The 27,546-nt window shown below is 37.0% G+C and overlaps 1 protein-coding gene across 2 annotated transcripts; it reads right to left on the bottom strand.

Moving 5' to 3' along the window:
* Nucleotides 1–4,408: 4,408 nt before the first annotated feature.
* On the bottom strand, nucleotides 4,409–19,367 carry Guf1 (GTP binding elongation factor GUF1). 2 transcript variants are annotated; one of them, XM_057772567.1, is made up of 17 exons: nucleotides 19,146–19,367; nucleotides 18,064–18,175; nucleotides 17,760–17,908; nucleotides 17,406–17,486; nucleotides 16,542–16,619; nucleotides 15,885–15,968; nucleotides 14,450–14,514; nucleotides 13,672–13,875; nucleotides 12,274–12,413; nucleotides 11,048–11,171; nucleotides 10,252–10,384; nucleotides 9,300–9,443; nucleotides 8,634–8,767; nucleotides 7,284–7,385; nucleotides 6,542–6,661; nucleotides 5,168–5,204; nucleotides 4,409–4,571 (listed from the first exon to the last, which is right to left on the bottom strand). In XM_057772567.1, the coding sequence occupies exons 1-17, from the start codon at nucleotides 19,278–19,280 to the stop codon at nucleotides 4,434–4,436; spliced, it is 1,980 nt and encodes a 659-aa protein (XP_057628550.1). In that variant the 5' UTR covers nucleotides 19,281–19,367; the 3' UTR covers nucleotides 4,409–4,433. The 2 variants fall into 2 exon arrangements, with proteins under 2 accessions (XP_057628550.1, XP_057628551.1); XM_057772568.1 differs by having other exon boundaries at nucleotides 13,672–13,809.
* Nucleotides 19,368–27,546: the final 8,179 nt, after the last annotated feature.

Below are 27,546 nucleotides of genomic sequence, written 5' to 3'. Positions count from 1 at the left end.
ATAGTTTATGTTGTTTGTTTTTTACTCTTTTAGATTTTTGCTCTTTGGGGCCTCACCACCCAACTCCCAGATAAATCACTCACAGAGTCTTATTCTCACTTATGAATGCAGGGTCTTAGCTTGGCTTGTTTCTAGTCAGCTTAAATTATCCCATCGACCTTTTTCTCTGGTCTTTTTCCTTTTTTTATTTCTGTAATCTTACATTCACTCTTACTCTGTGGATGGCTGGGTGTCTGGCCTCTTTTCTTGCTCCCCTTTCTTCCAGATTTCTCCTATTTATACTGCCTGCCTGCCTGCCTGCCTGCCTGCCTGCCTGCCTGCCTGCCATCCCCACCTGTCCTTTCTTCTGCCTGACCATCAGGTATTTTAGACAGGCAAAGAATCACAGCTTCGGAGTTAAACAAACGCAGCATAAACAAAGCAACACATTTTACATCATTAAATGCTCCACAGCATAAATAAATGTAACACACCTCAAAATAATATTCCACAACAGACAATTCCAAAGAAATAAAATAAGGAGGCTGGAGAGATGGCTGAGCAATTAAGAGCACTTGTTGCTCTTGCAGAGGACCATGGTTCAGTTCCCAGCACCCACATGTTGGTACACAAACCCATTGTAGCTCAAGTTCTAAGGAATTCTCTAATGCCCTCATTTGGACCCCCAAGGGCACCAGACACACAAATGGTACATACATAAATGCAAAACATTAAAACACAAAATAATGGTGCTTTAATACCCAATGATTGTAACAGCCTTGTTCCTGTGTACAAAAGTAAATCCATTTAAAGAAAAATATATATATGGAAGATATTGAAGCATGGGAATATGAAGGTGTCATAAAAATTGCTGCAAGCTGGGAAGCCCTGTACAAGGGGGTTTCACATGAGTCTAGAGCACTTAAAACATTTATTCTCGAACCTGTTCATACTCAGCATTATCTGTCTTCTGAACTTCAAATACATATTTTGAAGAGCACAAAATAGGACTATTACAAGTTCTGAAATTTTCTAAATCCCTTAGGCCTCCCTGCTTGCTTAGAACTGGTAAGCATTCATTGAGGCAGGCGCCCCACCAAGTTAACCTTAATAGTGTTCTTCCTCTGTCACCTTCCTGTCTCAGTCCTGCAATCCACATCTAAGTCACAGTGCATTGTTACCTTCTCACTGCCCGGACAAAACACTTGGTAGAAACATAGTATATCCAAAAGGGATCCCATGTCCTGAACATATTTTAACTAACCAGTCAGTAACATCCTGTACTAATGATTTTGGCTGTACAGCATTGGAGTGAAAAGTTAACAGTCTCTTTTGATGTATCATTGCTTCCATGTTCCAAAGACCTAAAATGAGTCGTTTTTATTATAACTCTGATCTTGTCTAATACAGTCATGTCCTCAAGCACCTCAGTACGTCTCTAGCCATTGTAGCTTCCTAACTCAACATGGGGTACTATTAAAGAGTGTAGAAGCCCATTGTCATTTCATATAGAGCAAAAATCTTTGAAGAAAGAAATCATTACTTGAACTCCATCTGTCACCTGGGAATATAAGTGGCAACATCTCACCTTCTACTGTTGCTTTGGTTCAAAGTTCTATGACAGTGGCCAACCCATGCCGAACCTAATGCAACAATTTTTAATCATACAACTATGCACATTTTTGTGATATTAGAGTGCATGGAAATACACTCGAGGCATAAAACTCAAGATTAACACTGGGAAATGGCCACGGGGCAGTAGATAAGCTTATGCTAAAAAATAAGACTAAAATAACATTTCCCACATATTACAAGTAAGGCTAATTCCTAGAGTTATGGATAAAAGGGGAATAAGCCCAAATCAAAAAAGTTCAGATGTTTCACTGAAGATATGTTATATTAGAACACACATGCTTCGACTTTTGACTTCCCTTTAGCAATAATGTAGGAACAGAACTTGTTGTTGTTGTTCATGTTGTTTTTTGAGACAGTTTCTCTGTAGCTTTGGGGCCTGTCCTGGAACTAGCTCTTGTAGACCAGGCTGGCCTTGAACTCACAGAGATCTGCCTGCCTCTGCCTTTGAGTGCTGGGATTAAAGGCATGCACCACACCACCTGGCAGAATAGAACATTTTTTAAACAACTGGATTGTCTTAGTTTCAAATATATTGCCAGTTTAAAAAACACTATTGTGGGAATTTGGTATTTTACTCCTACCAAATCTAGCTGGGAGATGTATGCTTTGCTAAAATGAACTACTAAATCCTTGCATTGATATTCTAGTCCAAAGCCCTCGCCACTCCATCCAGTCCTAGAAAGGTGTGCATCCAAATAGACTAGGATTCCAAAAAGCCAGTACATGCAGTAGAATCAAATCCCAGTGCCATTATCATTGGCTTCTCAGTCAGCCACACTCAGAGTCTAATTTGATCACATGCTTGTTCAGTCCCAGTCCAGCTGGCTTTGGTGAGCTCCCATTAGATCAGGCACACTGGAGGGGGAAGGGTGGGTGAGGAAGCGGGAAGGAAACGGGAGGAGGGGAGGAAGTGGAAATTTTGAATGGTATTATGTATAAAGCAATAAAAATTTAAAAAAAATCACCACTATGATCAGGTTGGCTTCATCCCAGAGATGTGGGGATGGGCCAACACATGAAAATCTGTCAATGTAATTCACCATATAAATAAACTGAAAAAAAAAATTCTACCAAAATGTTAAGATTTATCAATAGCCTTTTTCTTACAAGGCATGCCATGCTTAAGACAGAAGGCAGTAAGTAAAACCCAACATGAAGACTCTTTCTTGCAGTAATATATTTATGTTGGTTTGTTTGCTGTAACTGAACAGGAAACTAAGTCATTACTAGCTGTGTCATTTTAGCATTTAAGTAATAGCTACTAATTTATTAGAAGCTGGTGATATCAAATGTCTGTTGTTGCATGAATGCATTTTGAATGTCAGAAGACAGGGCCTTACCCGAAGCTTAACTTAGGTGTATAGCATAAGCCATTTAGTTTCAGAAATGTTTGATTAAATATATAAGCATGAAAAGCTGTAACAAGTGTCTGGCAACATGTTGACTTTTTAAAAAAATTTATTTTACATAGCAATCCCAGTTCCCTCTCCCTCCCCTCCTCCTGCTCCTCCCATTCCACTCCCCCTCCATTCAGAGTAAGGCCTTCCATGGGGAGTCAACTGTTATCTCTTGAGGCAGAACCAAGCCCCTCCCCCTGTATCTAGGCTGAACAAGGTATCCTTCCAAAGAGAATGGGTTCCAAAGATCCAGATCATGCACTAGGGATAAATACTGGCTCCATTGCCAGTGGCTCCACAAGCTGCCCAAGCCACACAACTGTCACCAACATTCAGAGGGCCTAGTTTGGTCCTATGCTAACTTTCTTTTTTCTGTTTTGGTTTTTCAAGACGGTTTCTCTTTGTAACAGCCCTGGCTGTCCTGGAACTAGCTCTTGTAAACCAAGTAGGTCCTGAACTCACAGACATCCGCCTCTTCCTCTGAGTGCTGGGATTAAAGGTATGTACCACTGCCACCCAGATGAGTTTATTTCTTAATTTTCATATATATCAGTGTTTGGGTTAAAAATTATGATGCAGGGTAATTTTGGAAAGTTTTTAATTGAACTAGATAGAATCAGAGGTCCTTTTAGTATCAATAAGAAAAGCCATGCATAGATAATGTAGCACATGCCTGTAATTTCAACAACGGGAAGGCTAAGGCAGGATTGTCACAAATTTGAGGTAAATATGAACTATGTATGAATCCTGGGCTAGTCAGGGCTACATGGCAAGATCCTGTCTCAAAACACTAAAAAACAAGAAAAAAAGCAAGAAAAAAATTTGACTGTGATTAAATGTATAATATGCCCTCTTAAATATGTAAAATATATTAATTGATGTGGGATTCCCCTCTGTATGCTGTGAATACCATTGGTTAATAAAGAAACTGTTGGGCCTGTGCAGGGAATAATGCTGGGAGAAAGAAGGTCGAGTTAAAGAGAAGCCATGTAATTTTGCTGGAGACAAACACTGGGAACTTTACCTGGTAAGCCACAGCCAAGTAGCCATACACAGATTACCAGAAATAGGTTAAATTAAGATATAAGTGTTAACCAATAAGAAGCTAGGGCTAATGAGCCAAGCAGTGTTTTAAATAATACAGTTTCTGTGTGATTATTGAGGGTCTGAGCTGCCCAGCAGCCAGGAACCAACAAGTGGCCTCTCCTTTCAACAATTAACCTCTTTTAATTTTCAGAGGCAGTACTAACAATCTCAACTGAGTAGTGGAACATAAAAGGACTAGGCAATGTAGCACATATTCTACCTCTTTTCTTCCAGGAGGTTAAAGTTGAAGAGCCTAAAAATAATAAACATTTCATAGTTTTCATTCTGTTGTCAATGCAAATAAGAAGAAAAAGAGAAAACACCCATTTTCATGAATCATTTATTAGGCTGGGTTTTCAGAACTTTTATGAAAGCATCTTTTGGAATTTCAATGTTGCCAATCTTCCTTAGCTTTTTCTTCCCTTCTGCTTGTCTCTTTAAAAGTTTCATTTTTCGGGTAATATCCCCACCATACTGAAAAATAAAAAATCCAAATGGGTTCAAAGAAAATAATTATATAATTACACCAAGGAACACCACAACCATAATCATATCACTGTGACATCATTTGACTCCTCTTTAGAAAATGATGTTATTATTTATTTAAGCTAAGCATATAACATAGCTACAACCTAATGAATGCAGAGACTCTCAGCAGCAGACCTGTGCCAGAAACTTTACCAGGCACTTAGAAAAAGAAGTACTTTGTTTAGCAACAATGTAAATTTTACTAAAAAATAAATAAAAATTAACGTAGCAAGATAAATTTCAATTGTCACTCTTCTAAGTGTGAGAGTCACTATAAATCTTTCATATGTATAACATTATGGTAGTAACATAAAATTCTCTTTTATATGGTATTACATAAGAAAAGAGAAAACGAGAGGCATTTATTTTTAAATGTTTTTAAAATGATGCTAATATGGTTAAGTAGAAATTTACTCTTTTAAAACAAAACTTGGAAATGAAATATATGGTACATAAAATCTAAAATAGAAACAAATTTATAACCCCACTGATTTTAAACCCATTAAATATAGTAAAGTAAAAAAATATATATATATACATACACATTTGGCCAAAACATTTTTTCTATATGCTTTCACACTGTAAAAGAAGAATTCTGTTTAGGTTGAAAATTTATTACACAGTTCAAACGTATGTGATTTCTATATACAAATCTCCTTTTAAAATATGATAGTGTTTAATGATAGTGTTCTTTAGACAAAGTTGATTTATGTAATTAATTAGTTCAAATGTTCTTGTATTTCTTTTCATATACTGATTTTAAGATGCAAAAAGTCCACTTTAACATCAGCATATCCTATGGTAAGAAAGGTGCAGGTTTGTGGTATGCGTGAGTAGAAATACAAGCATCTGTGACTTCAATAAAAAGAATTACATTATTTGCAGCTCAGCCTAGAAATATTCTAAAGAGTACCTTTTAAAAAGTTAAACCATCACATTGCTGGCCTGATTGCCAATGGACAGTGATGCGTAAAGGATTAATAAATCTATGTTTTATACAGCCCTTCTCAAGACAAACTGTTAATGTATCTAATCATCAACTATATAACTGTATTACTATGACACTTTCAGATCAACACTAATTTTAAAAAAAGTATCTTTTTAAAAAAATGTATCTTCAATACAATTTATGTGAAAATGACCACATGATAAGTGCTCTATTTTCTAGGATGTTCCCTGGAACTCTGCCTAATTTCTGGATTTTCTAAGATACTGAATAACTAAAATAAAATAGTGTTTAAAATGAAATTATTGCCATAATGGGATACATTTTATAAAATCTATATCAAAATGTGGTTCTAGTTCACAAGTACTGTCATATTAGGTTTACGTTAAGCTAGAATTAAGTAGCAATTCCCACTTTGTCTTAACTGAAGAGTGTTTCTAACTTTCAGGGTCTTTAGAGCCCTAAGGGTGGGGCAAGAGAAGTGCTGCCCCAAGAGTCTGGCATCATCCACACAGCCAGCTTGCTACAGAAAGTAACCTATTTCCATATGTACCATAAACCACTAAGGGACCTGGTCTAGAAACCAAAACCCAGCATGTTATTTATAATCTTTCCCAATTCAGTGCTTCAGAGAAAATATTTTATTATTTCCTTAGGTTCTGTTCCTATCACTTACAATATACCTGAACAAGTTATAAGCCATTGAATGAAACCTCACAGAAATCCTTTAACCCAAAAATTCAATGAAAATAAGCAGAAATTCTTTAATAAACCTTCATAAATTATATCAATTGTAAGTAGCAAAACTCAATGTAAGTACACAAAGTAATCGAACATCAGTGGAAGATTTGAAATATTCTAACATCTCATGCTCTACAAGAATAAAGTATAGGCCAAGATTAAAACTTTCACTAGGTTTTCTGGGCGTAGTTCTAAAGCTAGCCTCGGACAAAAATGCACTTCAACTCACGTTTCTCTCGCGATTACTTTGCTTCCAATAGCAGCTTGGATGGCTATCTCAAACAGCTGCCTGGGAAGAGAATCCTTCAGACGTTCACATATGGTTTTGCCAACAGTGTATGCTTTCTCTCTGAGACAGAAAAAAGATAGCTATCCTAAACATAAATATTTAAATTATCTTTATAGTCCATGTGCAGTAATTAACTGTAATAAAAGTAAGTTTTAAGAGATTCAAATAGAACTCAACACTTTACTTAGTAGGCATTTTTCTATAACTAGGTATTAATCTATACTGACTTATAATTGCATTGATGAAAAATAAACTAATTAAAAAGATAAAAACAAAAAATTGCATTGATATGGCATAATTTATAATAGTCTGCTAGTCTGTGAACATGTGTACTTGATTTCATTATCATGAATGATTTTTAGAAATGTGAAGATCTTTTTGTTCTCAATCCTTAAACCATTACTATAAAGATTAAAAACATTTTCTTGTACATTAACACAGTAAGGGAAAATTATTTACATGATAATACTACTTTGGCTATGATAATTCTACATTCTATATTTAGTAATAGGGAAAGGGCAATGTAAAAAACAGAAGAAAAATTAGTAGATTAAAATCTATTTTAATTATCTTTCAAAGTTTTAAAAACTGTATCTGCTCCAGTAAGAATGAAGAGCCATCAACCACACAAAAACACCCAAAGTGAGCATGCTAGGTTGGTGATCTTTTCTAGTCTGCTTACCTATGCACCACAGTCACTAGCTCTTCCACGATATTCCCATTCAGGAGAATATCCATTTTTATAAGTTCTGCAGTCTGATAACCTGCATCTTCATAATCAAAACTAATGAAAACAAAGAGAACAATGGTAAACATGATCCTATAAGTTAAATCTTATAAATACAACAAATTCCTTATTCCTACATATTCATTAGGTGTCCTCAGCTGAAGAAAACTGATTAAATTTAAATATAAACTGATTTGAACATAAAGTTTCATTTAATGAATGTGTATGTCCATAGCAAAGAACCAAATATATCAACCTTCATTTATGAAATTAAGGTCCAAGTATAGGAATTATAAATCACTTAGAGGAAGGAAAAGGAATTGGTTAAGGTAAAGTAGGAAAAACCAACCATCAAAAACAAATGTCAGCTCCTTCTATTGTTGCTAACAGGTGGTGAAATTTGGCTAACACTATTTTAATGGTTCATTCTGTTACCAATGACAACTCTGGTAATGGAAACAAATAGAAACAAAAATAAAACAAACATGTTTAGATAATGCACTAATGAACTGCCATTAAGAAGGGACACTTGGATTTCCTACACAGATATACAGTTTGAACATTCAACATTTTTGTTAGGCCTGAATGAGCCACGTGTAACCTAGTACATACCAAGTAGTTACAACAAAGCTTAGCCAATCACAAACCAGTGCTCATGTTAGCTACTATTTTCATCAATATGGTCAAAGCTAATAGTGCTAGCTAGCCACAAAGTTTAAATCATAAGGCCACTGCAACAAAACAGACTGCCAGAGGCAATGTAAAAAGTTTCTTGCTTATTTAACACTTAACTCTTGTACTCTTATTTGGCTGGGTTTCAAGCACTCCCTTAAAATACACAGTTTATTAGATAGGCAACGTCTGCCTGGGAAGATCTAGTTCTTGACTTCAGCATTGGTAAACGCAGTGCACATTTAGCAGTTTTCATGCGCAATATTTACATCCATTTTTCAAATGCAAGTAGATGCTCCAGGGCCAAAATAACATACACATATATTTTAAGTGTCACTTGGTCACAGATGTTCTTTGAAATTAATGTCCAATTTTAAGACACAAGGGATTTAAAACTCTTAAGGGGTTGTTAACTTTTTTTAGAGATTAAGTCTTGATGAATCAAAAAGAATCTTTTCCTCCTATAAGTAAATTTCAAGTATTCTATAATATCTATAATGTTTCAAGCTTCCTAACCTTATATGATTCTCAACATTTCAGAGCTAAAATTGCTACGGATAGAAGAGCAAATTCTTACTATCAGCATATTCAAAAGCTCCATTGAGACATTTCTGACTACCATTATTTTCTCACCTTGCATACCCAGAAGACAGAGACTTCAAAGAGTCATAAAAATCTACCACAATTTCATTCAAAGGGAAGAGGTATTTAAGCATAACTCTATTTTCATCAATAAAAATCATATTTTTCTGAATTGCTCTTCGTGCCTAAAGAAAAAAAGATCAATGATAATCCAAACAAATACTGATGAGAAAAAAATAAGTTTTTAATTTCCAAATTATTATTTCTATAAACAAAAGTAAACAAAATGAAGTAATATTATTTAATGGTCTACCAAAATTTTACAAAGCAGGAGTTTTTTAATGTAAGAGCAACATTACTTTTAAACCAAAGCTTTTAATCTCTGTCACAGCAGTTTTACTTTCAAAATCATACTCTATTCACTTTCAAGTGCACAGATAGGCTAAATCACACTGAAGCCCTTCGGGACAATTACGCAGTTCTTTTGCATTCCTTTCACTAAAATACTGGACTAATACTGACAGACAACCAGACTTAAAGCTAGTGTGTAAAATCAAGATAGTGTATCAGTACTGGCTCCGGATGCAGGGCCCCAAACCAAGAACTATTTAATTATTGAGGCCAATTCCTTAGCAAACAGAATCCTAAATCCTATAAAATATAAGCGTAGGTAAGCACTGCTGCAGGAACTGAAATCATCACCCTTTGTGTTTCTACCTGGCAAAGCGCCATTATCTTTCCGGTGTATTCTGTTGGTGTGACAACAGTGCCCAGAACAACCGGCTCCAAATATTCTGCTACTTTGGACTTGTCAGGGAATTGTGCAGGGTTAATAATTGTGATTTCTTTTTCTTTATATTCCTAAAAATGAGAAAAATGAAAGGTATTTAAAAACAAGCACTAATATAATTACGTTTCTTAAAGGTTTCTTTTATCATATAGTATATTTTAGAACACAATTATTGAACTTACTGCAATTAACAAAGCAGCAGCAATAACATCAACAAAAAACGCCTAAAAATTAGACTATTACATAATATAGCCTTTCTGTTAGGAAATAAAAAGATCGTCCAGCTTTTAACATTCTTAGTGAATGTATACTAAAAGTATATATTAAAGTATTTTGGTTATTAATATTTACAAAACATACCTCATGAATAATCTAGAAAAACTATGACAAAATGTTATTTTTATAACTTGACTGTTTAAGGTATTCTAATTATAGTGTATAAAATTGGTTTATTTGTGCTCAGGTAACAGTGGTATAAATGAGTAAATAACCACTTACATGGAATATAGTACTGGTTTATCACTAACTTAAAACTTAAAAATTTCCCACAAGGATGAAGGTTTTTTATTTGGTTACTTATGACCAAAATTATCTTTCATATTACGAGCAGAATTTACAACGGTCCTCTCCTTCCTAATTCTTTTTACTGTCAACACCAGACTAATTTTGATAATGAAGAGATCAATCTAAGAAAAATAATGAATTAGTTTTTAAAAGGTAATAAAATTTATATTGCTACTAAGCAATTGTAAATTACTTTTAATAGGGATTCACCTATAAATAACCAAAAATTTTCTCTTGTATTTAGTATATACACATATATTTTTATTAAGTTTTTCCTTTGAGGCTGATACAAAATAGAAGTAAATATTATGGTACCTTTATCAATTTTGCAGATGAAAGAACAGCTTTGTATGGAACAGTGGGAGTCGTCAGAATAACAGAAGCATTATATTCTTGCTCTAGTCGCTGGTTGAAAACTTCCATGTGCAAAAGTCCAAGAAATCCCAACCTGGATGGAGAAAAGGGGGAGAAAAAACACCAAAATCCTTCCAGACGTCCACGTCCCACTGGGTTCTGTTTTCTGTTGTGAACATGGTGCTACTTTGTGAGAAAGGATGGAAATTGAGACTCATTCCAGCAATTTGCATCTCTTGTATAATTTTATAAAATAAGACTCAAACATTCTACTATTTCAAATTAGTATAAAAATTATCCACAAAACATGAACCCACTTGAGAAATGAGCAGACATGAAGATTTTTAGATATTTTACCCATAGCAACTGATCTTTATGCCTGGTACGATGGCTGAGTGGTACTGTGCTCATTGAGCAAACATAAGGACCCAAATTTGGATGCCCAGCACACACGAGAAAGGCGGGAATTGCAGAATGCACCTGTGACCTCAGTGCTGGGAAGAGACAGCAAGGTACCAGGTGATATCCCAGGTCAGTGATAGATTTCTTTCATCTCAAAGAACAAGGTATAGAGTCAGGTTGATCTCGGACCCGTGAGCATGAACACCTGGTGTGCACACCACATATACATGTGTATGCATACACACAAAGAATACAAAAAAATTAAACTGATGTTCAGAAATGTTAAGAAGCAAGCTACCCAATTAGAACTTATTTCCCTATAAGAAAGTGACTCTATGGTGGAAATCCCCCTTACCTCCAGCCAGCACCCAGGGCCAGACTGCTATCCCGATGCACTGTCACACTGGAGTCATTTAAAGTCAGTTTCTCTATAGCACTCTTTAGGTTGTTATATTCAGACTGGTCTATGGGGTACACGCCTGGAGACACAAACATAATATGAAGCACTGTCAAGTTCAAAATTAACCATTTGGCATTTATTTTACTTTTCTTTACTAAATTGGTTGCTAGGTATCTTGGAATCCATTAGCTTTAATAAATATACAAATGTGTTGACACTCCAAACAGTGGTTTTATGCTTTTGGAGAAGTACAAAAAGAAGAAAAAACTAAACAACGAAGGGAATTAAGCCTATACATAATTAGGTAAATTATGTTTACTCTAAAAATTAAAAGCATAACATGGTCCACTACTGTGACGAAAACTATTACTAGGTAAGAAATAGGCCCAAAATGGCACTGGACTTCACTTCCAGATCAGTTACTAAAACTAAATATATGTTTACTTTTAGAAACTTACTGCTGAAACTCTGAGAGCTACTACTGATTCCTTAGATTCTCTTCACCTCCTGCTCATGAAGTCTACAGTTTACAAATTCCATGCACTCCAAATGACTGACTCTGCTGAAGCGCAGCAGTAATAAAGCTCATGATCTGTGAGAGGAGACTATGAGGAGAAGCCAGGGGATAAAGACCCAGGTTAGAAAAACCAGATGACCCTCCATTAGGTCTTCATTATCTAAATGTCTGTGAGACTCACAGTAAAACGTGTTCTGATGTCACATGTCCTAGAGGCTACTGAATCCACGAGAGCACAGTTTAACTACAAAGAACTCGACTAAGAGGTGGGATTAATTCTACTGAGAATTATAATTAAAACACCCTAATTAATTAGAAAAAATCCAAGTGTAATCAACTAACTTTTCAGAGAAATAAGAAAATTCATGTTATTAAGATCTCCTAGATATTATTTCTTAAGAAATCCTAAATGAGCTCTCATATAAAATGTTACCATATACATGAAGATGAAAAGTGATACAGAAATACTGCATACAAATACATAGGCAAATATCATCATATATATGTGTGTATGTATGTATATGTGTATACACACACATATATACACATTACAAACAGATCTATAAGAATGTTTATTATCCTCTAGTCCATTTTCTTTCACCACAGATATACTTTTAATTAAAAAAATTTTGGTCTTTTGGTGTTGAATTTGTGAACTCCTCACCTGCAAATACCATTGGTTTCGCTGATTTAAACCCAGGCAAGGGCTCCACTGGATGATTATGTAAATATAATGTATCTCCTATTTGAGCTTCAGTGACATCTTTCATCCCAGCAATCAGAAAGCCCACCTGTCCTGCATATCTAAATAAAATTAGCATATGCAAATATTTACTGCTTTTCTGTTGAAAGTGTATACTCACAGTTCTGTCTTCCTAGGAATCTGTCATATCCCTTCCAAACAAGCAAGGGGCACATACCAAATTCAACCTCTGAAGCTCATTAATAAAACAAAGTGTCTTATCCATTACCCTAATTCTCTACTCAGGCTGTCCTTTTGATTCTGCTCACCTTTCACAAATTAAACACCAGCTTCTAACATCTATTATGAAGCTAATATTACTGTAGAAAAATTTAGGAGACTGTCATGTCTATTACTATGTGATAAAGGTTCATTAACAAGGGGGAAAAAAGATAAATTTTTAACCAAACAGGAAAAAATAAACATGTAACAACAGTCTATTACATATCTGATTTTCACATGAAAAAAAGCAGATTCCATGAATTCAGTTTTAGGTTTAAAAACCAAAAAACATACATAGTAGCAGACTCATTTATATAGGTTATAGCAGAGGAGCAGTAATGAATGAAGAGGCGGTAATGTTCAATACATACATTACATATATGCATACACATTATACATATACAATACATGAAACACTTCAGAAATACTTCACTAAAATTAAAATGGACTGATTCAAAGCACGTCATATTTCACATGAGGCTTTTTAGATACAACATGAAACTGTGGACTCTGATCCACATACTCAAATATTCTATTTGACACTTTAGTTTTCAGAGACGACCTGAGAAGCAAAACTATGATGTCGTGTCTTCTCATTACCAGAGTAGCCACTCAGCAGCTGTTTCACAGCTAACTCAGATCTGATTTTCTAGTTCATACTAATTTCTTAATCCTATTCCTCTATAAATTTTATTTAATCTAGGTTTAACTCTGTAATCCAGTGAAGAAAGGAGTGATCAGTTTCTGTAGCACGTTATACTGCAAAATTTAGTTGTGATGAGATTAAATGTAAACGGAAAAATAAATCCATTGAATGAATTGAGGCCCCCTAATACTTAATTGTACCATCAAATACATTAACATGAGAACCAAGTCTGTACTAGATCACTAAGTTATTTCTACTAACTAATAAAACCTAAGTATGTTTATAGCCATAAAACTGCCACTACAAACACATGAGATCCTTTTGACCTAGTGTCTGGATGTAGAGGTGCATTCTACCTATCATCCACTTTAGTTCTACATTATGACCATTCTGAGCACATTGGGAGAAACACATACATAAACTTATTGTACATGCTACAACAGATTACTTACAATTTATGAGTGGGCTGCTCATTTGGATTCAAAACGCCTACTTCATTAACTTCATATGTCTTCTTGGTGTGTGCAGATACAATCTTATCTCCTTTGGAAATCACACCATCAAACAGTGCTATGTTGGCTATCACACCTCTATACTGGTCAAAGGTGGAATCAAACACCAATGCTCTCAGTGGGTTTTTACGACATACTTTTGGACTATTATAAAAGTATATATAGAAAAAAAAAGTATATAGAGAAAATATCAAAAAAACCTTATTTTCAATTGAGGAAGCATATTATTTAATTTTTCAAAAGAAAATTACTCAAGAACCAAAGCAAAAAGGCCTTTCTATAAAATATGCTAGATAAATCTCAACCATCAGTTTTAAATTTTGAAATTATTTCAAAATAATATACAACATTTGAAACATTACTTTTTGAAATATATTCAAATATATATATTTGAAAATATGAGATGTATGCTCACTATACAGTAAAGACCAATTACCAATGAACTTAATTCCCTATGCTCCGATTATCAGAGAGACTGGCATTATCCTTGCTTTCTTTTCCGCTTTACTATATTGAAATTCAACTTGCGTTCTTTACATTTTACTAAAAGCAAAAGGTTATTCCACCCTAGTGCAAGATCACTTGCTACATCCACTAGCTTAAAATGACAGATCAAGTTGATGGCCTATTAATCTAAACTGTTAAATTATAAAGGTCTATAATTACTAAACTCTAAATTTAAAGTAGTGAATATATGAATAGTATAAAAACTACTTACGGAGGTATTCTTTCAATGACTGCCTGAAGAACACTTTCAACGTTTGTCCCAAGTTTTGCAGAAATCTGAAACCATGTAAAAAGAAAAGCACTGAGATTTAAGGCTACACTCATCCTTCCTGGGGTCTTGTCATTTATGATCAGGAGGAAAAATTCTCTTATTCATTTATTTGAACACAGAAAAAAGAAAAGGATAAAGATATCTTCCCCTTATCCGGTTTAGTGACCCTATGATTTCAGGATTAAAGTGAAAGAACATTCTTGGTGTGTCCAGAAAGCAATGAAATGAGAATTAAAACAAAAATTTTGATGAGCAAAAATTATGCCTTTTAATAAAATGTATCACTCTAACCAATATCTATCAAGTCCAAAAATACCTGCTCTTCAAAACCAAAATAACTTACAAGAAGTAATGTTAGGGCTGGAGAAATGGCTCAGAGGTTAAGAGCATTGCCTGCTCTTCCAAAGGTCCTGAGTTCAATTCCCAGCAACCACATAGTGGCTCACAACCATCTATAATGGGTCTGGTGCCCTCTTCTAGCCTGCAGGTATATATACAGAACAGAATATTGTATACATAATAAATAAATAAATATAAAAAAAAAGAAGTAATGCTAAGGGCAGAAGAGATGACTCAGATTTTGAGAATCCTTGCTGCCTCATAGAGGACCCCAGGGTTACTTCCCAGCACCCACAGCAGGAACTCAGACGTATAATTGGAGTTACAGGAGATCCAAGTCCCACTTCTAGACTCCTTGGGTACATGTACCACTGTGCAGTCTGGTGCTGGCACACACATACACATAATGCTACACTGAGTTTCAAAAGGCTTTTAGTTCTGACATACAGGCTAACTAAGTCTACGATATAAGGAAAGTGGTAAAATCTTTAAGCCTTAGTTCATTTAAAAGTTACATAGCAACAATCTATATATTCTAACAATATAAAGGGAACTTTCAATAGTTGTGCTAGCTAGTTTTATGTCAACCTGACATAATCTAGAGTCATTTGAGAGATAGAAACCTCATCTGAGAAAATGCCTCCATAAGATTAGGCTGTAGGCAGGCTTTAGGGCATTTTCTCAATTAGTAATTATGTGGGAGGGCCCAGCCCACTGTGGGGTGCCATTCCTGGACTGCTGGCCTGGGCACAGCCCACTGAGGGGGTGCCATTCCTGGACTGATGGCCCTGGGTTCTAGAAGAAAGCAGGCTGCGTGAGCCAGCAGAGGAAACTAGGAAACAGCACCCCTCCATGGCCTCTGTACCAACTCCTACCTCCATGTTTCTGCCCTGATTTCTTTCCTTGAACTACAGCCTACAATGTGGAAGTATAACCCAAACAAACCCTTTCCTCCCCAAGATGTTTTGGTGATGGTGTTTCATCACAGCAATAAAAAAAAGCTAAGACAATCATCTTTTTAAAAAAAGGCATTTACCTTTATGCATTCATCACTAGGGATATCAAACACTTTTTCAATCTGTTTTTCAACCCTTTCAGGATCAGCATTCTTTAGATCTATCTGTAAACAAAATTACTGAGTGAGCATAGTAAAAATAAAATTAGTTCACAATAATAATATTTGGAGATCAATAATACTTTCTATGAGTTAACCTAATAGATCTCTCCATTTTTTCAAAATAATTATTTACCTATGGGTAGTCTTATTTTACATTTAGCACCAAAATCAAGAAATGTAACTTAATGCAGTCTGAATTTTTAAATTAGGATTCCTAACTCTATAGTACTGGATGGAGTTATATAGATGAAGTAAGCATTGACCTGTTTCATGGACAACACCGATTCTTATTCTAAGCCCCTTTCCATGGCAGTGGGGCTGGCACCTTTGCTTAGTCTGCCTTGCTCCCCTTTCCTACAGAAACACATGCAATTCAGATGAACCTTTTCAACTCTCTGAAAGAAATATTTGACCTGCAATTCTATCACAAGAAATTCAGAGATAAATCAAACTGATAATCTAAGTGAATAGTAACTGAAGATCCCTCATATTAAGGGAAGAAAAACATACTTCACAATTAAACATTAAAATATAGAAGGTAAATAATGAATGGCATTGGTGACTCATTTTAATTACCTTGTTTATAACTGGAATTACTGACAACTGTGCTTCAAAGGCAAGAAAGAAGTTCGCTACAGTCTGAGCTTGAATACCCTGGAGGCAAGACAACAGAGACCAAGATGACTGACACTAAATGTATCACAAAATTAGTAATTCCATGCCATTCCCTATATCATCATCAAACTGAGATTTTTGGATCACATTAATAAAATGATACAATATGCCCTCTGTCGGAAAGCAGCCAAAGAATGACACATGGTGAACAGAGCCTTGGGGAAACGTGGGAGAGGCTGCAGGAAGTAGGTAGAGGGCTTTACCAAAAGTGCATTCTGTTCCCTGTGTTGTTCTTGGATGCGATTTCATGCTTCCTGTCTTAAACAGTGCATTCAATTCATAGGACATGTTTATTCTTGGTGGAGCAAAAATGGGACATTGTTAAGCATTTTTAAAAATTCTTTTTTGCTGATTTCTATGGCATATTTTCTGGAACAGGTGTTCCTTGCCTTCCTGTAACCATTTTTTAATTAACTTGCTATAAAAGGAGCTAGTTCTCCAGGATACATTTAGTCAGTAGCTTCATATCTGTCTACCCCATTCGTTTCAGTCCCATGTCTTGAAGACAGATCTGCAAGGTGGACAAAGATTGGTACCATCAACCAGCCAGAGCCATGCCCTAAGACCTAAAACCCTTCGTTCTTCCTCACCTGTGTTTCCTGAACAGAGAGCAGCTTTGTTCCCAGAGCCACCCACAAGCATCACAACTGTGTTGTGTTCCGTCACTACCACGTCGTTCCGTCACTACCATGTTGTGTTCCATCACTACTACGTTGTGTTCCGTTACTACCATCATGTCACATCATGTATAAAGAAACATCTTACCTCATTTGCATCGACCACCAGTAAAACACCTTGGCAAGCAGAGAGTGACCTGGACACTTCATAACTAAAATCAACATGGCCCTAAAAGACAAAATATTGGTACATTTAAATATCAGCTATATTTTTTTAAAGGAACAGATATTATTGCTAATCATCTGATATGACAAAAACTTGTAAAATGTGTGCTAGGGGAAGTTGTGAAAACATTTGAAATAAGCTATACTAACATGAAAAAAAATGAGAAAACAAACACCAAAGGTAGATGTACAAATTCAGCCCCCAAATGGAGAATTTTGTTTGGAATATCAACAAGACTAACTTCATCAATTTTTGCAAAGTCAATCTGAAACTTACTGGCGTGTCAATGAGATTTAAAAGGTACTGTTTTCCTTCAAAATTGTAAAATAGTGTTGCTGTCTGCGCTTTCACGGTGATTCCTCTTTCTCGTTCCACTTGTAATTTATCAAGAACCTGCTTATTTTTCTTTGTCTTATCAATTGTTCCTAGAAACGGAAGAAGCATTGATTGATTTCTCCAGGTTTTAAAATGAAACATTAAGCATAAAACATTAAAGATATAATAGCAAAATATAAGACATCGTGGTAAAATTCCCAATTACTCGAGGCACTCACAAGCTTATGATATAAAATGAAAATACCTGTTAGTTCTAGGAGCCTGTCAGCTAACGTACTTTTGCCATGGTCCACATGTGCAATGATACTGAAATTTCTGATATCTTCAACAGGAAATCTAGACATGTCAGGTTTCTCCTAAAAAGGGAACAGAACATCACATTTAGGTGCATAAAATTTGCATAAAACAAATTACAAGTTCAAAGAAGACTCTTAATCTGTGGGCAATTTCACTTATTGCACTTACTTTGCCTCATTTTTTTTACAATAAAGATATATGACTAAGCCTAACTACAAAGAACAAATTACAAGTGACTTACCAATACGTCAGTTCCATAAACAAAGCTAAATAAAACCCCCTTACTTAATACTTCCGTCATGTATTGAGCCAATCGCAAATTTACTTTCATTAATGGAGAAGGCAAGACATACTCAAGAGTATGAGAATACCCTATCAAGCAAAAAAACTCTCAGAAAATCTTTACCACAGTGAGACACACCACAAACTGTTGGAAACTGGTATTCAAGAGAAGTGGGATTGTGTGTGCGCCCACTAGTCATTGTCCCTCAGGTGGTTTTCATCACCAGGAAACAAGATGAAATTGTAATGACTGTAACGTCTATTTTAGCTTTCGCTTAGTTACTCAATATAAGGCAGATGAAAGAATAGGGAAACTCTCCAAACAAAACCGTCACAGCTGCATCGTAGTCTCTTTTTCACCCATCGCATTCAGGTCAAAGTTCTTCAGAACTGCACCACTTTCAAAAACCCTGAATTAGGACGAATACAAATCCATTTTTTCTAACCACATGGCATCTTTCAGCTGGAGCCTTTGCGTCCCACAAACCTCCAAGTTTGATTATTATCTCGCTCAAACACGAAGCTGCAGACTCGGATGCAAAGTCAAGCAAGTTGCCCAAGAAGCATAACTAACAAACCTAGGAAGACCTTTACAAGAGAGCAGCAACTTCTCGGAGGTTTCCAGAAGCAACACCTGCTCAAGACTGATCCTGTCCCTAAGCCAGGCTAGCGAGCAGCCAGGGTCGAAGGGCTCGCCCTCCGTGCACACGCGGAAGCCCAGCGCCAACCCCGGGGAGAGCCGGTCACCTTGAGCTCGGCCGTGCTGAAGGGCCTGCGGGTGGCCCCGGGTTCCAAGACGGCCACCTGCCGGGAGCAGGGAGGCAGCAAGCGCGCGGCGCCGGCGGCCCATGGCGCGAGAGCCCGCCCGGCGAGCGTCCACATGCCGGGGCGGCTCAGGACCAGGCCGGGAGAGGCCGCCCCATGCCAGGGCCCGCTTTCCTGCCTCGGCCACAGGCGTGCGCCAGGCCTGACGCCAGTAAAACGCGCTGCCTGCGGTCGCGCCGCTCATGACGTCAGCGCGCCTCCGCAAGTGTCGAAAGGTCACGGTCGGAGTCTACAGAGACCGGGGCTGACCACAGTTGGTCGCCCTAGTTCTGGTGCTGTGGTCCTCGCCCTGCGGCTGCCTCTGTCTAGGCAAATGCAGCCGGACGTCCGTCAGAGCCCGCCTTTGGATGCAGTGGGACAGGCACCCTATGCCGACTGTCGCCTGCTGCGGCTCCTCGCAGGGTCTGGGAGTCCATGGGTCTCCATGAAGTGCAGCATCTGTGATCTGTTGCATGGGGTGGGGACACGGCTTGACCCCCTGCACTCTGAAGCCCGCCGTGGCTGGGGAGTTCTTTTGAGAAACTTACCAGAAAAACTGGAGTGAATGACTTCTACGAAGAAAATTACTTAAGACTTAGCCAGGATGAAGCATAGAATTATTTATAAAAGTATAAAAACAGGAAGCGAGCGCATCGGAAAGCAAGGATGTGGGCTTCTCTGTCCGTGCAAAAGTAATTCACGCTTCAGAACTGTTAAGAGAATTTATTCTGGAGCCAAACAGACCATGCACCCCACCCCCTCCAACAGCACCCCATCCAACACAGGTTCAGGATAACACATAATTTTACATTCCAATGAAATAGCGATTTTATGAGCTTTTTATGGTGGCAAAGTTTTAAGTAAAAATAGTTTTCAAACACATCGATAAAACACACTGTTACAGCCCAGTTTAGAAATCTCGGCTGTAGGCCTCATATGCCGGTTTAGAGCATTCCGGCCTCTGTGATGATTAGGACTAGACTTGGTGAAGAGTTCTCCATTGGTTTCCATCTGTGTGTGAAGATGGTGGGTCTGGCTTGATCTGCTAGTCACAGGGTGAATACCTTCCTGTCTTTCAACTGTGATTCCTGTAGTATTTCTGCTAGTTGTTCCCTAAATTGCCGAATTCACTCTCCCATCTTCTGGAAAGCAAGTGTCCTGAGCATGATCCATACTGGCATTTCAATTGTATTTCAATAAATAAAGACTGCCTGAAAATCTGAGAGTGAAACAGCCCCACTGGTCAGCCTTACAGACCAGGCAGTGGCGACATACACTTTTAATCCCAGTAGCCGCACTAGTTGCCATAGAAGCCGGAGCGGTGCAAGACTTTAATCCCAGTGCTGCACGCCTTTAATTGCAGCCCTAGAAAGAATTATACAATGCTGGGAGACAGTTCTCAGACATAGTCTCATTTTGAGATTCTTGGAGGCAGGATCGCCATTTCTTACTGAGGTAGAGGTAAACATGCCCCCGTACACACACACACACACACAGAGTAAAATGAAAGTGACTTAATAATGGATGTTAAATGGGTGCTAGGACTTAGAGTGGCCCCCCAAATCAGAGGCTGGGGGATACCCACAAAAATGCGCCAAACAATCCTAAAATTGGGCCGGTTAAGATCCCAAAGAGGGAAATTTCTTTTCCCAGGGTCATTAGTCCACTGCATTACTACAGACATTTTTTTTCCCCTAGCATAGTGTTATACCTCTGAACAATAGTAACAGAAGGTTGTTCATTTCGAGTACATGCCACAGAAGGGTAAAGGTCTAGAGTTTACAGGAAAGTCTAAGAAATTTGGCACATGGCAGTAATGAGCTTCTATTCGTGCTTTCAGAAGCAACTTCATAAGCATCTGAGAATATTTAATAGCTGGGTTCAAGCCTGACAGGAAAGGAAGCAGCTGGTGTGGTCACAGAGTGATCAATATACTCTGTGTCTTTTGGTCAGCATCAAAATATTTGTGAGGGGGCCTGGAAAACTCTATGATATGGGCTTTATCTAATAAGACCCTCTCTATGCTTACATTCACCCTTTAGTTTGATCCTGTGTTGATTGAGATCCATTGAAATGATTTTGTTTTCTATAATTCAGGTAGAAAGTACTAGATTTCACAGCCTATGAAATGGCTTTTCTGTGATGAGGATCTGAACCTCCTAGAAGTATCAGAGGAGAAACCGTTATGATTTAAGCCTCATGGCTCTTATACAGTATTTAGTTAGGGTTTATATTGGTGTGATTAAACACCATAACCACAAGCATCCCAAGGAGGAAAGGGTTTATTTCACTTTCACATCATAGTCTATCATTGAAGGAAGTCAGGGAAGGAACTCAAGGCAGGAACTGGTGCAGGAGCCCTAGAAGGATGCTGCTTACTGGCATGCTCTTGTGGCTCGCTCATCCTGCTTTCATACAGCACCCAGGAACCCTGGTCTAGGAGTGGCACCACCCGCAGTGATCTGGGTCCTTCCACATCAACCATCAGTCAAACAAGTGTACCACAGACTTGCGCACAGGCTAATCTGGTGGGAACATTTTTATCAATTGAAGCTTCCTCTTCCTAAATGACTCTAGAATGTGTCGAGTTGACCGACTAGCACACACTGACTCAGCAGGAAGTTCTCTGAATGAAACCTGGGTGATGACAAGAAATGAGGGTTGGATATGGAGCCTTAACAGTATCCATTCTAAGAACTGCAGTATTCAAACTGTCTAGAAAATGAACTTTAAGTGAACATATGCCAAGCGAAATTGAACATTGTCTCTTAAGAGAAGTGATTTTCTTGCCATTTAATTTACCTTTAAAAAATTACAGTATATGTTGGAGTTTTACCTCAGCTGTAGAGCACTTGCATAGCATACAGAAGGCCTAAGCTTGATGCCCCAAGGGCTGTAAAACCTAACAAGGAAAAATAACATTTAGTACCTACTGTTTAATACTTGGCTTTTTATTTCCTTCACTTGTTTTTATTCTTTCAAGTATGTAATTATTTATATAATCCTGGTGAATTTTCCTCCTCTGATTCCTCTGATTTGTCGTTAAACACCTCACACTTATTTAAAAGCAAGTTACCTCAGGACAGTCTTTTCCCAATGTCTTTATTTCCCTGTGACAGATGTAAAATTTTTATTTATTTTTGCTACTAAGGAAAGGAGTTGTCGCATCTTGAGTAAAGAATATAAGAAATAAACACTGGATTTTAAAGCTGTTCTAGGACCATGAGGAAAACAGCTGTCAAAAATGCATTGAAAACTGCTTGCAAAAGTTTTCTTCAGATAATAGAAAATTTAAGTTTTTCATAAAAGATGTTATCAGATTTTTATTTTCATTTTTGGCATATTTGGGTAGTGAGCGACTAGCCTACTACTTTTAGGTCTCGTTGTTTGCAGTTTTTCAGTAACTTTAGAAGGTGTCATTTCAGGTCATATAGTCCAAAATTGTCATTGTTTTGATGAGGAGCACATAGCACCAAGGGGATAAGTTAGCTTCTCGAGGTCACACAGGAGCAGTGAGGACAGCTCAAAATACTGCAGAAGGAAAATGTCAGCTTATGTGTTTGTAGAAAACAATGACTTGGGAACCTCTGGGATAAACACTGTCAGCATCAGATATTTTCACCACTTGAGGGAGAGGAGAGCCAGAGGAGCCTCTGTATTACCTAAGCTTCTTTGATAATTAGGCTACTAAATTTTTAAGTGGTTCGTAATAAAAAAAAAAAGCAGCATGAAGTTTCACCAATTTGCATATTGCTTTGGAGTATGCAGAATCCCTCTACATGTCATTTAGTTGAATATATGTCTGCAAACGGTCAGGTACAAGGTGAGTTGTTGCAGATACAGATGTTTCACAGTTTAGTGTCTCACCACTTGATAGTTCACATAAAAGATGCTAAGGAATTAAGGATGCCCCTATTACTATCACAGTTCATATCTTCTTCTTCCTCCTCCCCCTCCTCTTCTTCGTTGTTGTTGTTGTTCTTCTTCTTCTTGTTGTTCTTGTTCTTCTTGTTCTTCTTCTTCTTCTTCTTGTTCTTCTTCTTGTTCTTCTTCTTCTTCTTCTTCTTGTTCTTCTTCTTCTTCTTCTTCTTCTTCTTGTTCTTCTTGTTCTTGTTCTTCTTGTTCTTCTTGTTCTTCTTGTTCTTCTTGTTCTTGTTCTTCTTGTTCTTGTTCTTCTTCTTGTTCTTCTTGTTCTTCTTCTTCTTCTTCTTGTTCTTCTTGTTCTTCTTGTTCTTCTTCTTCTTCTTCTTCTTCTTCTTCTTCTTCTTCTTCTTCTTCTTCTTCTTCTTCTTCTTCTTCTTCTTCTTCTTCTTCTTCTTCTTCTTCTTCTTCTTTGTTGATTCTGACTAGTACAGCCCATATGAACATGGGTGTAGGGCAGCCTATCATGGGTCACATTCCTGAAGAAAAATGACTTTCCCTTCCAAAAGGACAAAGTAGAAATGATCTACATGCTTTGTATGCATATATGAAGCTAGAAATGAATATTAAAATACATGAAAAATGACATTTGAAAAATGCTATCATTTAAATAAAAACACAAGGAAAACAATGTTCTTAAACTTAAGTGTTGAGGGTTTGTCTTTTTATTCAGCTGTAATAAAAATGAAATCAGAAAAGAAGTTATAGACAGACATTTTTAGTGTTGATTTCTGCTGCTGCTGACAACCACAGAGAGGTATTTCTGGTTTTAGTGAGCCATTGTAGCAATAATGGGATTATTTTAGTTTGCCTGTGTATACTCCATTCTGGACCTTGTTGTCATTATTTTATATTCTTGAATAATTACAAATAGGATAATATCAGAAGGTAATGTCTTCAATCAGGCAGACAGCAGTAGAAACAAAAGGAATTGGTGAGGGAGACAGATTAGAACCAGAGTGAATAGAGCTTAGTGAAAATTTAGCTTATTTTGACTATGTGTGAATGGTTACATTTTGGTATCATTCCTTAAGATGGGATCATTTCTTAAGACAATGAGGAAGGCAAAGAAATCATTTTGGAATACGTTGTGTGTGAAATGTGTATCAGGTAGATTATCTGAAGCTGAGAAGAAAGGTCCAGGTTTCTGAAAATTGTTTGCATATCCATATTTTACAAAACCATGAGAATGAGTAAGAACAACAACAAAAAAGAACTATTGAGGAGAAGAGCAAAAGAAATGGATTGTGAAGAAGGAAAGAAAGGGTGTGTAAGAAGATCATGTTCTTATCAGATGAGATCTTTGATCAAATTCATTTTGACCATTAGACCTTATAAAGGGTTATTTAAATGAATAAGCTAGAATTATCAATGATGACACTGTGGCTATCTTTTTGATTGATCTACACTCTGTCCTTTAAGACTCACTAAAGCAATCAGATGATTTGTTAATGGGGAAAAATATTTAAACCCATTTCGTACATGTAAAACATTGCATTTCTAGGAGTAGCTTTAAAGTACTCTACCATCTGTATTAATGATCCGCTAATGTACTTCTCAGGAAATTGAAGTCATTTGGTCTTCAATGTTTCATAACTTACAGTACACTTGAGATAAACTAATTTCATTTTTATATACCGTTTTTGGTTGATGTATTTTTCAATTTATTTAATCAAACCAGGCTTTCATGAAGGAAATTGTGTTTTAAAATGTATAGTCAGAAAAGTTTTCAATTTATCTAAATGGAATAAAATTTAAAATATCTTTGATAAACTTTTCAGTGAATTTACATGACAGAAAAAAACATTCCTCTATTTTCTGCTGTTAATGAAAACCTAGGTCCTTTCAAAATAAACTTTGATGGCAGATACCCTGACTTGATCAGTGCACATTATATGGGTGTGTTTATCAGACGAGACCCCAATCATAAATGACATTAGTACCTGTTATTCAAAATGAGATAATAGAATAAAAGAACATTGAGAGAGGAAGAGGAGACTGATGATCCTAGTGTGGCTTCTATGCATAAATTTGATGTTTCTTCATTGTTATATCAACAAGACAGAACAATTCTCCACATTCTAGAAATCATACTCAAAATCTGTCCTTCTTATCTAATAGAAAGAATCTTATACTTTGATCAAAGTAAAAAAAATGTACAATGTACTTGTTCACTCCTCTTTATTTTTATGGGGCTTCCCTCACCCTTTTCCCCATCTGAACCTTTTCAGTGACACTCACGCTCCAGCCATGACGTCTCAATCCATCCTTCAGCTGTCATGACTTTGGCAGCAGCTCTGCCACTGATGTTTTTGCCCTCTTAAACCATTTGCATCTCATGCTGTGTCAATGCAGTAGCCTCCGCTTAGTGTCTCATTACCGTTTCTGCATAAAGCTGATCACACCTTTCTATTTCTTAAAACCCCAAAGAGCATCTTATTTCAAATACAACAATATGTGGATGGCTTTTCATGGCCTACAACTCCCTTGTGATCTGGTCTACATCTCAGAATTATCTACTTAAACCTCCCCCAAGTTTAAAGTTACTACTCAGATTGGCTTTATGTTTAAACCTCAAATTGCCAAGCTCCTTGTCATCTCATAGGCTTTTCTCGAAATGCTCTTATACAACCTCCCAAGGGCTTCTATTTTATTAATCAGTTCTGTGCTCAGACAGACCTTTTCACAGATCATCAAAAAGATCTCCATTTTGCATCATTAATTTCTAACATCAACTTGGTTTGCTGTAGGCCTTGCTCCAGATAGGCTTATCTGGATGGATATGTGTAGTTGGGAACACAAAGAAATTGTGAGCACCTGTTGTTGCTCAGGCACGTGGCCATGTGTATCCTGGGCTATCTTTATTTATATCATTTTAACATCAGCTTTTATTTCCTAAGGTTTTGAAAATGGCTATAATCATTGTCAGTGTGTTCCTTATTTCTTTCTTCTTCTGTCTCCCAACTCTCTTGCCGGTGTTCATTACCGTCAGAAGAATAAGCAGTTTTGCAAGATATTAAGGAACTTTTCTGACTAGACACAATTACAGGTAGAATGGCGTGCCCAGTTGGTAGAACAAGTGGTTACAACATCAAACAAGGTGATAGATAGTTTTGTCTCTTGTAGTTAATATTTGCATCCGGTAGGGTCTGAGTTCTCATGATCAACTCAACAGCCAAATTGGACCAATTCTTTCTACATTTTGTATTACTCCATCCCTTCAGAGGCATACCTTGTATTTTTTTTTTATTTATCCTATAGGCAACATAATCTGGCCACTTACTCTTAATAGTTGGCCCTGGTTATTTCTTGTTCCTATGTCTATCTCATTTAACTTCTTAGGGTATTGGCACACTTATTAGAAATGAGGGAATTGTGGGTTTCTATGATTCTACTTCATTCCTTGTTACTTGAATGTTCCCATTAGCCCTTGGTAGCATCTATTTAATAACATTTATATAAAACCCTTGTTAAATAATTCTTTCAAGAAGAGATTTGCAGATATGTAATAGTAAACTTCATGGCCAGCAGTATGACTAGCATAGTGGATGCGCACAAGGAGAGCAACTAGTACACAACCCCCGAGTCAGGCCCAGAATCATTCAGCCAATTGTCCACAGGTCCTTGCCAAGTGGGTGAGAGTCTCCAGGGTCTTGCCATAAGGAGAGCCAGTCTTGCTATTCTCAGGCCTTGTCCCCTGAAGAAGTCACATGACCTTCACAACTGGATAATCATTTTGCTGGTTAGTTTTATCTCAACACAAGCTAAAGTCGTCTGCGAGAAAGGATCTTCATTTAGGAAATGCTGCTGTAAGATTGGGCTACAGGCAAGTTTTTAGGGCAGTTTCTTAGTGTTTGATCGGGGAGGACACAGCTCATTGTTGATGGTGCCATCCCTGGGTTGGTAGTAATGGGTTCTATAAAAAGCAAGTTAAACAAGTCACTGGAAGCAAGGTGGTAAGCAGCATCCCTCCATGCTCTCTGCATCAGTTACTGCTTCCAGGTCTCGGCATTTTTTGAGTTTCTGACCTGATTTCCTTCCATGATAAACAGAGCTAAGGATGCGTAAGTCAAACAAACCTTTCCTCTCCAAGTTTCTTTGGTCATGGTATTCTGCTGCAGCAATAGACACCTTAATTAAATCAATCATGCAACTTTGAACTTTGTCCACTACATTTCAAACATTGTCTCTCCTATTGAGTATCTGATGTCTCTGGACATATTATTTCATCTTTATTTCTTTTTTTTCTAGAAAATGGCACAGATAAAAACTCATGTAAGTGCTACAAAGGTTAAATTACCTACAGTTAAAGTTGGTATGCGATGCTGAGCTATTCATTATTAGTTGCAGATGTGGTATTTAATGCACTAAAATATATAATTTTGAATTCAGACCTGCATATCCATTTCTGTAATCATACATT

The sequence above is a fragment of the Chionomys nivalis genome, chromosome 6 (genome assembly GCF_950005125.1).
Source record: "Chionomys nivalis chromosome 6, mChiNiv1.1, whole genome shotgun sequence".
Taxonomy (NCBI): Eukaryota; Metazoa; Chordata; class Mammalia; order Rodentia; family Cricetidae; genus Chionomys; species Chionomys nivalis.
This window is presented reverse-complemented; position numbering and strand designations above follow the sequence as displayed.

Bases quoted from the DNA above. Each gene is read 5' to 3' on its own strand.
- Guf1 (XM_057772567.1), bottom strand. From the start codon at position 19,280: ATGTGGACGCTCGCCGGGCGGGCTCTCGCGCCATGGGCCGCCGGCGCC. The intron at 12,414-13,671 runs GTAAGTAATCTG...AATTTTATTTAG, and splicing joins GAGCAGCCCACTCATAAATT to ATATGCAGGACAGGTGGGCT. The intron at 4,572-5,167 runs GTATGTATATAT...TTTATTTTTCAG, and splicing joins AAAATGTTTTGGCCAAATGT to TATGGTGGGGATATTACCCG.